The 14314-nt window shown below is 37.8% G+C and overlaps 1 protein-coding gene across 1 annotated transcript in view; it reads left to right on the top strand.

The window, feature by feature from the left end:
- The first annotated feature begins 1811 nt into the window (after positions 1-1811).
- The window catches only part of LOC103479974 (disco-interacting protein 2 homolog C), a 175521-nt gene continuing 163018 nt past the window's right edge, over positions 1812-14314 (top strand). The window contains exon 1 of the mRNA XM_017309917.2: positions 1812-2087. Within this exon, the coding sequence (XP_017165406.1) occupies positions 2009-2087 (79 nt within the window). The 5' untranslated portion in view covers positions 1812-2008. The remainder of the gene's footprint in view (positions 2088-14314) is intronic.

Here is a 14314-nt window from a genome sequence, read left to right as displayed (position 1 = left end):
AGATCATATCTTTTTAATCATGTCAAGTAGAATAAAAAAATAAAAATATTCACTCTGAACTCAGATTATTGTCGACGTCTTTTCCCCAACTCCCTCAAAATTTGGGGATGTTTAGTTCAAGTGACAATTTATTAATAAGAATATATATATAAAAAATTCAAATGCACTGATTTTGAATTGGAAAAACTTCACTTTAAAGCATTAACTGTTTATATTCTCTAACTTATCTAAAAAAAAATGAATCAGTTTGGTGTGAAATACTCCGAATCGCCACCAGATGGCAGCAACCTCTCAGGACAGATTTACTTTCTTCCGGTTTTAAATTATGTTTAAATCATAACCCTATATTAGTTCAAGAATAAACGACAGAGCAGCGCACAGATGAGAGGATGTAAGTTAAGTGATCTGATAAATTATATCTACTATGATGGGAAAAGTAGATGGTAAATATATGCAAACTGTGCATATTAACTTTTGGTTATAGCACCAAAAAGTGTTTACACAACAGTTTTGTCCAATTTATTGTTAATTTGTAGATTTTCTTTATTAAAGTAGTATTAAAATTAATGCTAATTAATCGAATAAATGACCAAGCGTTTTAAACTAGCTTAGTATTAGCTTAGCATTTTTGCGGAACCAGGTCAAATAGTTGCATCTTTCATGGTTCCCACTTTAAATGGTAACATGTTTATTTTCTCTTCAACAACAACACTGTCTGACGTTTGTTTCTGTTTTTACTTTTTTCTGTTTACTCATAAATATCCAAAAACTGGGAGGCAACTAGGATAAAACATCAGCCGATTTTATTTTCAGGTATTTTTGGAATAGGATTTCAACTGATTTCAAGAACGTGATGAATAAATAAATGTGGCAGAATTGGTAAATTAGAGTCAGAAATGTTAATTTGTTCCATGTATCTACAGTCCAGGTGGTCTTTGATGTCATAGGTAGTGTGGCCATTATCTTATGAATAATATTTTTAAAATATCTGTATATTTGTTGATGAAAACTAAACGGTTTGAAACCGTGAAAAAGGAAAAGTTGGCATCTGGCGCCCTCTGGTGGCTCATTTTTCGCTCCGTTTATCGGGTGTATTTTTTTTCCACATCATTTTTCCTGGAAACACAAAAACACACTGAACATATTCTTCCCTTAAACTGGGAAAACAAAGATGCAACATCTAATTCTGTTCATAGTCTCTCTAGTCCTCCAAATTATACCTGCAAGTAACGCAAAGTTAGGAATAATTTACAAGAAACTAAACAGGAAATGCAATGTAATTTCAATTTCAAACTAAAAGCACAAGAAGCGGATTTATTATTATTATTATTATTATTATTATTATTATTATTATTATTATTATTATTATTATTATTATTATTTTATAAGTTCATCTTTTATATAATCAGATAAGGAATAACATTACAAAAATAAAGAATTTGTTAGCAATAAAAAACATCAATAACAAAAAAATTCAAATCATTATTTTTAAATATATTTAATATTATTATTTGTGCTTATTTTATTTAATACAATATATTTTGCAAAATATTGTTACATTTGCTAAAAGTTGACTAATTTAACCGTCTTTTAAAAAATCTCTATATGTTTGTAATGTTTTATCCACACACAAAAAAATAAAGTTAATGATGTAATGATATGAATTAAACGTAGAAATCACACTCTTGTCTTTGTGTAAACGGTTTTCCTACTTAAACGAAATTCGGAATTTATCAGAAGAGCTACAAGTGTCTGACTGCTACCGCTCTTATTTTGAAAGCCACCTCACCGGAAGTCTCTTCAGCCCTGCGCTAGCTTGGCGCTTGTTTTGCGGAGTCTCCGCTGCCGCACACGGAGCCACACGCTCAACGCGGACTCGGACCGACTTTGGATTTCTGCTTCTTTTTTTTCCCCGGGGAGTTATTCGGAGGAAAAAAAAATCCTGGAGGGACAAAAGAAGGAGTAAAGAGCCGGAAAACAGAGCTTAAAGTCGGTTTGTGTCGGAGGAATGGCGGACCGGGACCCGGTGCCGCTTCCTGCAGAGGTTCGGGCCAAACTGGCCGAGCTGGAGCTGGAGTTATCGGAGGGTGAGTAGGGGGATTCCCCCCGCTGAGCCCGGTTCTGGTTCTGGTTCTGCTGTTCTGATGGGATGTCAGCTGTGAGGGTTTTTTTCTGCTGCTGGTTGGAAAAGTCAGAAGTTCAAGTCCAGCTTAATATTCACACATGGCGCTGATTGATGGAGGGATGCGGAGGATGTGCCGGCGAAGCTGTTTGGTTGCATTTGTTTGCAAAAATAATATTTAATGCGGCTTAAAATCAGTGATTAATGAATGTTTTTGGAATATGAATTTAAACCCCAACTTTTTAATTCACGCTTTCTGCATGTTTTTTCTTTCTTTTTAGAAATAATCAGCTGAATATGATCTAAAACAGGAGTGGACAAACTTTTTTTTTTTGTTGTTGATCATTTTAAACAATAAAATCACCAAAAATGTTGCAGCTTTTTAACCTTTTTTACTCAACAATAAACTAATTTTAACATTTGCTATTCCACTTCCGCTTATCGGCAAGCTAATTTGCGTATTGGCTAAATATTTAGCTTGAACCTATTTAGTTATTAATGTTTATTGTTAATGTTTCGGTTGGCAATTAAATGCTTGAAACTAAATATTAAGTTTGTTAACCCAATATTTATTTTAAAAGTTAAATATTTAGCTTGGACTTAAACATTTTGGCTACAAAGTTAAATATTTAGCTCCTTGACCAAGCTAAATAGTTAGCTAGTTAGCTTTGTTAGCTTCTTGACTAAAGCTACATTTTTAGCTCAGACTTAAACTTTTCAGTTATTAAGCTAAATACTTAGCTTATTTAGCTTCCTAGCTAGTTAGTTAGAAAGCTAACTTCATACCCATTTAGCTTGACTAAATGTAGTTGGTAAACTAAACATTTAGCTTGTGAATTAGATATTTTGTTTGGAACTCTGACATTTCTAAATGTACGAATAACATTGTACAAATATGACTTTTAAAAATGAACATTTGCCTTTTTTTTTGTCTCTAAATAAACCAAAATATTACTGTTAAGTTTTTACTGTGTAACTTTACAGACGGAACTGCACAGCATTTAGCTAAACTTTAATTCAGCAACTAAAAGCAGAGCTGTGTCAGTAGCTTCATTTCCATTACAAATATACGCAAAACTTTGTCAATAATGTCGACAAAACGCAATTTAGCAAACGGGTGTTTCCATAAAATAAAAGATGCAATTAAAATCACACGTGATTAAGCTTGTTGATGCGATAAATCATTAAGAAAACATGCCTCCAAACTACTTCCTGTCCTTTTCTTCTTTGTGGTTTCTGCCAGTGACAACATCCTGGTTGTTGATCAAGTGACTCATGTGATGCTAAAAACGTATTTTTAGCGAAAATTTTCCAAAATTTTTTTATTAAAAAATGAGAGTTTTTTGAAAAATTTATGTTAATTTATTTACGAAATGTCAAATTGCATATTGATGTAGAGGAACAACGCTTGGAACATTGTAGTTAGTATATATTAATTTAAAAGTTGTCATTTTGTCATGGTTTATGTAATTCTTGAATTGTGGTACAGGATGGCTGCAGAAAATCATTGTAGTTGTCCTCAAATGGCCCCTGCGCCTCACTTTGAACACCATTCATGTAAAACATCCAGAAAAGAAGTTTCCACACCTAAAATTTGGATTTGAATGGGGGGAAGAAGCAAAGAAATGATTAGTCACACACACCCTGCAGCCAGGCGGTTTTCCTACAGGAGGAATCTGTTTTTTATCGTCCGGTTTGCAGACTTGGGTTGGTTTTCTAGATGCAGAGATGCAGTCTTGGTATTGATTTTCTCATTAGCTCGCCCTCCTCCCTGCTTGTTTCTTTTATTTTTCCCCAGATTGATATGTCGCTCTGCTGCAGTCTCTCTCTCTCTGTGTGTCAGTGTCATATTTCAGCTGTTTTCCCTCCTGGAGGGACTCGGCCTTGTAAGGAGAAAACCAGAGGAAGGGGAAGTGTGTGTGTGTGTGTGTGTGTGTTTCTTTCTTTTTTTTTAAACAGCTGAAATGCAGAGGAGTTAAAAAAAAAGGTGACACACTTTCATGTGAAATTTCTCTTTATGTAAACAAGAGAAATGGGGTCAGATGCCCCGTTGCATTATTTACATGCTTAGCTGACGAATGCAAAGCTTTGACCCAATTTTGCAAACCCCCCTCTGAAGCCCCTCGTCGCAGGATTCCTGCACCGCCTCGGAGAGACAGAAGACGCCCTTGAGCAAGGCATTACACCCTGGTGACTCTGGAGGAGCTGCAGAGAGCGATACAGCTGAAAATAATATCCTATCTGAATATATTCTAGCTTACTAAATATTTTAAAAAATGACATCTATTCAAATCCTCCCTTCTGTGAGTTGTGTGTTGGAGTAATTATGAGAAAGAATTCGTAATATTAGCAGGACTAAAGCGCAATTTTAGCAGAAAACTATGAGAAAAAAGACGTTTTAATTGAATTAGCTTCCACGAAATCAGCTGAGGAAGGTAAATTTCTAACTAGTTAGAAGTTAGACTAAAACCTAATGTTTTTTATTGAAATTAAATTTTTTATTTGTTTTATTTTTGACATTTATTTCTTAGGAAAGAAATTAAAAATGTTCAAAAAGTGGCTTTTATTTCAATCATCCCCTCTCTGAGTTGTATGACAGCATAGAGTTGTAATATTAACACAATAAAGATGCAATTTTACTAGAAGAATGTCTTAAAATTATGAGAAAAAGTCGTTTAATCTGAAGAAACTTTGATAATTTTATGTTTTTTGTGTGTTTACCTTCCTTGGAGTTGACCAAAGAAGATAAATCTGTTGTTTTGAACTAACAAAATAGTGGCGATATAACAATAATTATGCAAGAACACATTCTCAAAAATCAGTAAACTTCTTGTTAACATTTATCACTTGCAATAAAAAACATTTTAAGTATCCAAAACTAAAGAAATAACAAATAAGGTCAATTAAGAAGTCTCTGTAAATTAAACTGTCCTTCAAAAGAAACTCTAATTGAGACCAAAACACCAAACCGAAGAATTTTATCATCCAGTTTTTGGTAGAAAGATAAAAACGCTAAATCATGCAAATGGTAATTATTGATTTATCATGCGATTAATTGGTTTATTGTTTATTGGGACAGGCTTACGGTCAGTTCTGGTGTCTTGATCGGTGGGATTTGGGTGCAGCCTGACCTTTGGATGGTAACTTTATTGCTCAGAATGAATAAAAGCTTTCACGTTATCTGAATGTGAATCAGGATTTTTACGGTCTGTGACTCGTAAACGGAAAGCAGGACTGACGACTGATGTTTCTGACTGTCGATCTGCGTAGATTTGACTCCCATTGCTAACTTTAAACACCAAACATGGTCAGATTACTTACAAAAAATGTAACTTTCTTCGGTTAAACTTGGAAGCTGTTTGTTATTCTCTAATATTTGACTTTAATTGTTTTACCTTTTAGTAAAGCTGCCATTAGTCTCCAACATAACCATCGCTGTCGGGTGAAGCAGTCAACTCCAGAAAACATTGATATTTTCAATCGGTAAAATGATTTTTATGGATTGTTTTCTGAAACATTTCAATGAAATTTCCAACAGTTGTCTTGCTATTTGGTGTGTGCCCACTCTGCTGTCTGCAGGGACAGGTGCCTGCGACTGTGGGTGTGTACGCGCCGTCATGTGTGGACAAAACTATCAATTTACTGTCAACGGAGCCACTACATACAAGGTTCCGAACACTCGACCTTGAGGCACGCCTGATTTTAGTAAAAGGCTGATTAGCAGGTTGAGTCAGGTGGGCTAAAGCAGGAAAATATCTAAAATATGGAAGCATTTATTTAGGGTTTTATGAAATTGGACAAACTCGTAATTTAATCCATTAACGATGCATTTATCCACTTTTTTTGCAACCGATATCTGAGATTTAGTATTGGCCAATCCCGATCCAATGCAGAAAAACAGTGCTGAACTGACTTAAAATGTTTCTGAATTACAAATTCAGCAACTTAAACACACCAATAGCTTCACAGGATCGGGCAAACATGTAAAAACAACTTTTAATTTGTTCAGTCAGTGTAATTAGGAATACAGCAGTCAGTGGAAAGTGAATAATAAGCTGACAAAACAATAAGTTGAGTACTTTGCTCAAACGTGAAGATAAACGGCTGCAAAGCTTCGATCAAATGGTTCAGAAAATTCAGTTAAAAATTGTAAATGTAGTGCAAAAAGCATACACTGCAAAAACACAATCTCACCAACTTTTGCTGAAAAGTTTCTTGTAAGTTTTGTCTTTTTCAAGTGTACTGAGAAATCTGCACCAAATCAAAAATACTTTGTAAGATTTTGTGGGTTTTTTTGCAGTGTAGATTTAGACTGACTAGATCTGCCCTTATTGCCACAAATACTTAATCTATAAATGTATATATATATTTCAGCACTGATACGGATATTAATATGTGATCAGTTCATCTCTATAAACCCAAAATGATTCTGTTGTATTCAGAGTTTAAGGATTAATGACAGAAATCAATAAAACTATCTGTTGTTTTTACGTTGAAGGTTAAACTCTCAGATTTTCCCAGCCGTGTTGTCGTCAGTTTACGGCTGAAGCGTCTCCTCTTGAATCACACCGCCTCATCTCTAGGCCCACCGTTGCCATAGCGATGTCATTTCCTCTCCTCCACCCTGACGGAGGGAAAAGCTCGTTTGGAGACCTTACATTTTATTTTATTTTTTATTTTTTGACGACTCAGCAGCAGTTTTCCCCTCCAGGTTATCTGCTCCAAGGTTTCCCAGTGAAACCAGCTTTATTTGGGTGGCCCAGAAAAACACTCAGAAACTTTAGGGAGTTTCTTTCTTCTTCAAATATGAACAGCAGGAGCAAAACAGACTAACAAAGCTAAATTTAAAGCTAGCATGAGCTAGCATCCCTCCTCCTGTTGTTGTTGTTGTCCACATGTTCGTCATCGGCTGTCAGCCGTCTCCTCCGGCCCGGTGGCTTCTCGCATTAATATTCATCGGCCCGCGCTGTCAGCCTGCCGGCGCAACAAATCTGAGGGCTGGAAATGTCAGCGGGGCGAGCAGACGTCCGTTTCAGGTCGAAGACAGGTTGACGTCTCCTCAGGAAGCGGCCCGGATGGGAAGGGAAAGGGGAATCAGTGGCAGATTCGCCAATTAGTACGTTAACCTGAAGAAAAACCCAGTTTACTTTTCCTGTCCGCCATCTTAGCTACTCAACATTTCAACAGCTTCACATTCAGAAAGGTCTTCATTTGCTAATTAATCACCATGCCTACCAGTTGGTGTTGGACATGTTTAGTTAGTGCTCATTTGTTTAGTTTTCTTCAGATATGGCGCTGTCAGACGTCTTTTGGTTCCTTTCAGATGCAGCTTTAAAGGGATCCACGACTTGTTGAACATGAACATCTTGTAATCTTCCTTTTAGCCTAAAAGTTGTTTGAGGTGCACAAAAAAACTCATAATTTCTCTAAAAATTGTACGTCTTTACTATATTTTTCACCCATTTTTTTTCACCTGTGCAATGCATTCTGGGCCAGTGATGCGGGTTGCTTCAGTCCACAAAATGTCAGGATTGATGCAAAGTTTTAATGAGCCGTTATACGTCAGATGTCAGTTGAAACAAAAAGACAGACTTTTGAGCTGCTGTTTAGTGTGCTAGCTAGAGCTAACAACATGAACAAGAGCTAACACCATTAGCTATAGCTAAAAGTATTAAGAGGAGCTAACACATTTAGCAGAAGCTAACACATTTAGCAGAAGCTAACACATTTAGCAGAAGCTAACACATTTAGCAGAAGCTAACACATTTAGCATGAACCAAGACATTTAGCATGAGCCAAGACATTTAGCAGAAGCTAACACATTTAGCATGAGCTAACACATTTAGCATGAGCTAACACATTTAGCATGAGCTAACACATTTAGCATGAGCTAACACATTTAGCATGAGCTAACACATTTAGCATGAGCTAACACATTTAGCATGAGCCAACACATTTAGCAGAAGCTAACACATTTAGCATGAGCCAAGACATTTAGCATGAGCCAAGTCATTTAGCAGAAGCTAACACATTTAGCATGAGCCAAGACATTTAGCATGAGCTAACACATTTAGCATGAGCTAAGACATTTAGCATCAGCTAACATATTTAGCATGAGCCAACACATTTAGCATGAGCCAACACATTTAGCATGAGCCAACACATTTAGCATGAGCCAACACATTTAGCATGAGCTAACACATTTGGCATGAGCTAAGACATTTAGCAGAAGCTAAGACATCTAGCAGAAGCTAAGACATTTGGCATGAGCTAAGACATTTGGCATGAGCCAAGACATTTGGCATGAGCCAAGACATTTGGCATGAGCCAAGACATTTGGCATGAGCCAAGACATTTAGCAGAAGCTAACACATTTAGCAGAAGCTAACACATTTGGCATGAGCCAAGACATTTGGCATGAGCTAAGACATTTAGCATGAGCCAAGACATTTAGCATGAGCTAAGACATTTAGCAGAAGCTAACACATTTAGCATGAGCCAAGACATTTAGCATGAGCCAAGACATTTAGCATGAGCTAAGACATTTAGCAGGAGAAAGGTCATGCCACCACTTTTAAGTATTTTAGATATTGAAAACAAAAAACTAATAGATCATTATCAATATTAACTGATATAAAATGCTTATATCATGTTAAGTTTTCAGGCTGTAGCCTAGTTTATATTCCAGCTGTGAAATCTCCCTTCTCATCTCAATAAAATGTTTTTTTTAGCTCTTATGAAGCGAGTTCTGGTCAGTAAGTCCACCAATAACCCACTGATTCATAATCCTACTGTTTGTTTTCATTCAACAACTGTTGTTGACCGTTAGCGAGGGCTAGAAGTTGCGTTTATTAGGAAAAACCTCCCTCGTTTTTATCCTGTCCTGTGTGTTAAATTAAATCCTGGGAACTGCCTTTGCGGCAGCTTGAGGTTTCCTCACTGCTGTTGGAAAATTTCTCCCAACGGCCGCCTGCTGCCCTGCAACTGTTGCCCTGCCGTGTTGCCTGTCAGGGAGGTGATGTCATTGCTGGAGCAGCCGGGAGGACGGGGAGCGGAGAGAGGGAGAGAGAGAGAGAGAGAGAGTTTTTCGCTGCGTTTCTGTCAGATTGCATCATGAAGCGGCTCAGTTTGCCGCTTTCAGCTCACACGTTCCCGTTTTCCTGCCTCCGGTTGAGTTTTTCCAAAGCAGCAACGCCTCATTTTGGGGTTGCCACTACGAACACAAACAAAGTCGATTGGGGGAAACGCATAAGGATGTGTTCTCGGATCTGTCCGGGTTTACAGTGTGTGACCTCCTGACCTCTCTGCTCCCACTCGCCTCTTCTCTGTGGTTGATTAGCAGTGGCTGCGTCTCGGTGTCAACGTTTCGGTTGTGCATAACTTTCCAGTCAGTCCCTAAGGTCTTCATTTCTCTTGATCAGTCGTCCTTCCTGGAGTTTTTTTTCTTGGCTAGTGATCCTGGATGATTGCTGCTGCTGAACTCCGTCCAAGTCGGCCTTTCGGGCCTTTCGTCTGCAGCCTGAGTTGGCACTTAATCCCTTTAAACAGTTCAGCTTTATTGGATTCACTTTAAGGGAGCGGGACGGAAGATGCAGCTCATCCTCTTTGGGATCGGCTGCATCCCAAAGAGGGATACGGCTGGAAAAACGTGACTATAAGAAACTATTTATCACTTATTTTTTAAGGTGTGTCACAGCAGTTACAGCCACACAAACTCAAATACTTCTCTTGATAAACATCCCCGTTTGTAATGCTCTTCTCTCGGACTCCAGTCACATAAAAAAGTGTGATTTGCATCATTAAACTGCACACAGTAACTAAGTTTAATCATATTTCCTGATTTATTGGTATTTATCGATGCTTTCATTGATGAAACTGTGGAGAAAACTGTAAAATTAACTATCCCAAACATCATTAATACATAGTTCTCATGTGACGTCAAACTTACGGGAACCTTGCAGCTGACCGCCATCTTGGTAGGCATCCATAAATAACTGTCATGGCCGTTGCTATGACAACGGTATACAAGCGACATTCTTTGTCTCTGTTCGATCTCGACGGCAGCGATTTTGTTGACACATTTCTCTTGCACATTGGTCAAAATTGAAATGTAATTTCTATTTGTTGGTCGTCTACGGTTTGCCTACCAAGATGGCAGTTCAGTGGCGTGCATTTCTTCCAACGTTTAGACTTGTGGGAACTATGTACGGGAATATATTATGACGACAATAAACCAAAGGTTTCAGCCATATCGTCCAACCCTAGTCTTGTATCAACGACATAAAAGTCAGATAAATGTGACTTGATTGTTCAGGCGCTTTGAAAACTATCGGATACAATTTAGCTCCACTTATGGACCTGTTAAAAATCAGCATTTTTTTGTTTGTTTTTTTAGTGAAAAGATCAGAATTGGTCTTGTAAAAGTTGGACATTAGGACAAAAAAAAATAAAAATAAATCAGACGTAGGTTGCTGAAGCCTTGCAGATTGTTTGTCTGTTCATGATACTCTGTGACTCTCCAGCGTCTCCAAACAAAGAATAAAATCCAGTTTGTTCAAGGCAGCAGAGTTTGGTTGTCCTGATATCTGGAAAGCCTGTGGGAATCTGCTGAAGCGAAACTCCGTCACACTTTCTGTTCTCCTTATGTAAACAAACTGTTCAGTAATGTTGAAACTGTGAAATAACTTAAAATTAGCAGACAAAGAGGATGTGAAGTCACATGCTTTAAAACGATCCAGAATGCTTTAAAACATTATTTTTGAGAAGGTTTGATTCTGATTTATAATATTTTCTAAGCTATAAATGTCTAATAATGACTTGCTAACAAAAGTTATCAAGATTTTTTGACTTATTACCAGATGCAAATATTGCAAAAAAAGGTATTTCAATGTTTTTCCTAATACTTTTGTTTGTTAAATCTAAGGTCAGCCTCACTAACCAGACATGAAATCAAAACAAAATCCAAAAATGTAGAAATCCTGATATAAAAAAAAATACTTGCATTAAGTTTTCTTCAAAAACTTTTGCTTTCAAACTCAAAACCAGAAAGAGAAAAAAAAAAAAAAGAGTTTGACAAGTAACGTTAGTCAAAGACTAAATGCTGAGTCACTGGTTGCCATGGTGACTCCCACCTTTTTGTGATGACAGAGTGAAAACCCACAGAAAGTTTTTTTTTCTTTAAAACGATTAATTTAGAACCAGGAAGAAAGAAAAACCTGCAGAGAAATGCGAGAGTCTTGGTTAGTTAAACATAACTGTACCACTTAAAGCTCCGATTACAGATGCCCATTAAATAGTTCAGAAATATGCTTTATAAATAACGAATACATGTTTATTATGTATTAAGGATGTGAAGGAAATAAAATCTACTGGTTTCTTGCCAAATAGTCAAATTTGTTCACGAAAATAGTTGATCCTAGTTGAACATTTAGGATTACCTTGTAAGCATAATAAAGGTCCTTCTCATTCTTAATTAATGCATAATAAACTGTTGGTAATGATTTATAAAGTGTTTATAGATGAATGGATAATAAATCTACAAACTATTTATGTTAGCCATCCATAAGGGGAGCCTTATTGTAAAGTGGTACCAACATAACATTTCTTTTGCTTTTAATTAACTAAATGCAATTATGTGGAACTTGTTGAAAAGAAAAAAGCTTATGTTAAGTTAATGATTCATTTTCCTTATTTGCATGCAGATGTGAAAGTTGAGACTTGAGTTGAACTTTTGGATCGGGCTGCTGATATCGATCAGGACTCTGAAAAAGCCGCGTTCTCGTAATCGTTTGAAACTAATGGCTTGTAAAAGTTCGTGCCTCGCTGGTTTATGGACACGCGGCGGAGTCGGGGCCGGCCCTGAGCATGAGGAGGCGAGCGGCAGAGAGCGATGACCTCCATCTGTTTCCCAGCAGAATAAAAGCACCTCTCTTTCCTGTCTTATCCCAGGAATCTGCCTGGAATTGCCCCCATCTTTGACTGCATTCTGCAAACCGGTTTCAGCCACTTTCCTTTTTTTTTTTTTTTTTTTTTAAAGATTAGAGGATTGGCTTTAGGAGAAACAGGGGGGTGGATAAGGAAAGCATTGTGCTGCGAACGTTAACAACGCCACGGCTAGTTAAAGGGTTTTGGCTCCAGGTTCGTCTCTTGGATCGCCGGAGTGATAAAGTTTTCGTTGGTCCAAACAGCCTTCCTGGAAAAGCTGCCTGCCGGATTAGTTGGAAGATGATCTTAACATCTGCAGGAATGAGCTGCTCTTTATGAAACATCTGGATTTACCTGCAGAGTTTAGCATGATAGCTATCTGCTCTCCAGGCTAAAACGGATCAGATCCCAGTGCATGACTGGAACGTTGCAGGAAAAAACAAAACAAAATCCACCTCCACTGGAGATCCTGCTTCTGCCCAAAAAAGTCCAGATCTTGGCCTGAGGCTCAGGGACATGCTGAACTGACAGAGCAGAACCAGCCGCACAGCTTTGAGCCTCCTGTATACAAACCACGTCGATTGTCCCCCAGTGATGGATCCGACCCCCGGGGCCGACTGGTGGGAGTCTGGAGCGCAGCCAGGGCTGGCTGGAGGTTTACAGAGCTCCAGATGGCGTCTTCTCCATTTATAAATAAAATTACCTCTGCACATCACAAACACTCTGCTCCATAGTCTGCCTTATTTCACCTTACATGGGACCTATTATGCAAAATTCGCTTTTGTACTTTCGTTTGGGTTTCTACTGCTTCTAGAAACAGACCAAATGCTTAAAAAGAAACACAGCTATTTTTTTTTTTATCAATAAGTCTTTTGGTGTCTGGAAAACAAGCCGTTTCAAAACCTTCCAATTGTTAAGGCACTGCACCGTTACCTAGCAACCCCAGATGAGCCCAGGCTGTTACCTAGCAACCCAAGCTGAGCTCCAGCACAAGACAAAACACATAAAACTGCCAAATAGGACAAACTAACTACTTTATATTTTAAACTTTATACAAAGTGGCCGCTTTTCAATAACATTAAATGGTTCCTATTGTGCAAAATTAGCATTTTGCATGTTTTTGTTCTTTAATTTGGATTTCTACTGCTTCTACAAACAGCCCACGCGCTTAAAAACAAAACAAAAAAACCCACCCAGCCGGTTTTTGGCAATAAGTTAATGTTTTGTGGTACATGGAAAACGAGCCGTTTCAAAAACCTTCAGATTTTTAAACCACAGCACCGTTACCTAGCAACCCCAGAGGAGCTAGGCTGCTAGGTAGCTCAGCTTAGGTTACCTATCAACCTAAGCTGAGCTCCAGCACAAAAACAAACGCATAAAACCGCCAGTTAGGACTTCCGTAAAAAAGTGCAAACTAACTTCTTCATTCTGTGTATCAAATGTTTGCAGCATTTTTCAAAATGGCGGCTTTTCACTAATATTAAAGGAGATCTATTGTGCAAAATTCTCTTTTTGCCCAACACAGCAGTTTTTTGGCAATAATGTTTTTTGGTGTCTGGAAAATAAGCCGGTGGAAAATCTTTTGTATTGTTAAGGCGCTGCGTTACCTAGCAACCCCCGTTGTTAAAGGTAAAGTGAAGCACACAGATTCAAACTGAGGTGTACAGTATTTCACATTAGCACTTATACTGTCACAATAATCAATCAATCAATCAATGTTTCCATCTATGTCGTGTTAGTAAAGCAGAAGGATTGGAGTGAATTTGAAGGGCAGGCCTCAGAGCAGCAGATGACCAGGGATGCAAATTTACTGACATCATGTAAATTTGCTTCTTCCAGGTGCAAAAGTCAAGTTCAAAGACACAACTTTTAGAAATATTTGACATTTTTAGAGAAGTTTGTTCCTTCTTCATGTTGTGCTTCAGTTCAACTTGTAATTTAAAAAGCTGAGATGGAAGGTTTTTTTTTTTTAATTTATTTTTGTTGTTGATGGATTTTGAGCGGAGGATCAAGCTGATTTGCATTTCCCTGCTGGCGAGCTCCACCACCAGCAGGGCTGGATTTATCTCAGTGCGATCAACGTGAACAAAGGGGGGAGCCGCCTCTGAATGGAGCAGAGAAAATTAACTTGAACGAGCTGCAAGTTTGAGTCTTAAAGAACCCGAGAAGTTCAATGCTGGAAACCTTGTTAAACTTCAGGATGTGTGAATGTCCAGAAATACTGCAGAGGACCTATTATGCAAAATCCAGATTTTGCATGTTTTTGTT

Source organism: Poecilia reticulata, chromosome 17 (genome assembly GCF_904066995.2).
Source record: "Poecilia reticulata chromosome 17, P_reticulata-male-v2, whole genome shotgun sequence".
Taxonomy (NCBI): Eukaryota; Metazoa; Chordata; class Actinopteri; order Cyprinodontiformes; family Poeciliidae; genus Poecilia; species Poecilia reticulata.
This window is presented reverse-complemented; position numbering and strand designations above follow the sequence as displayed.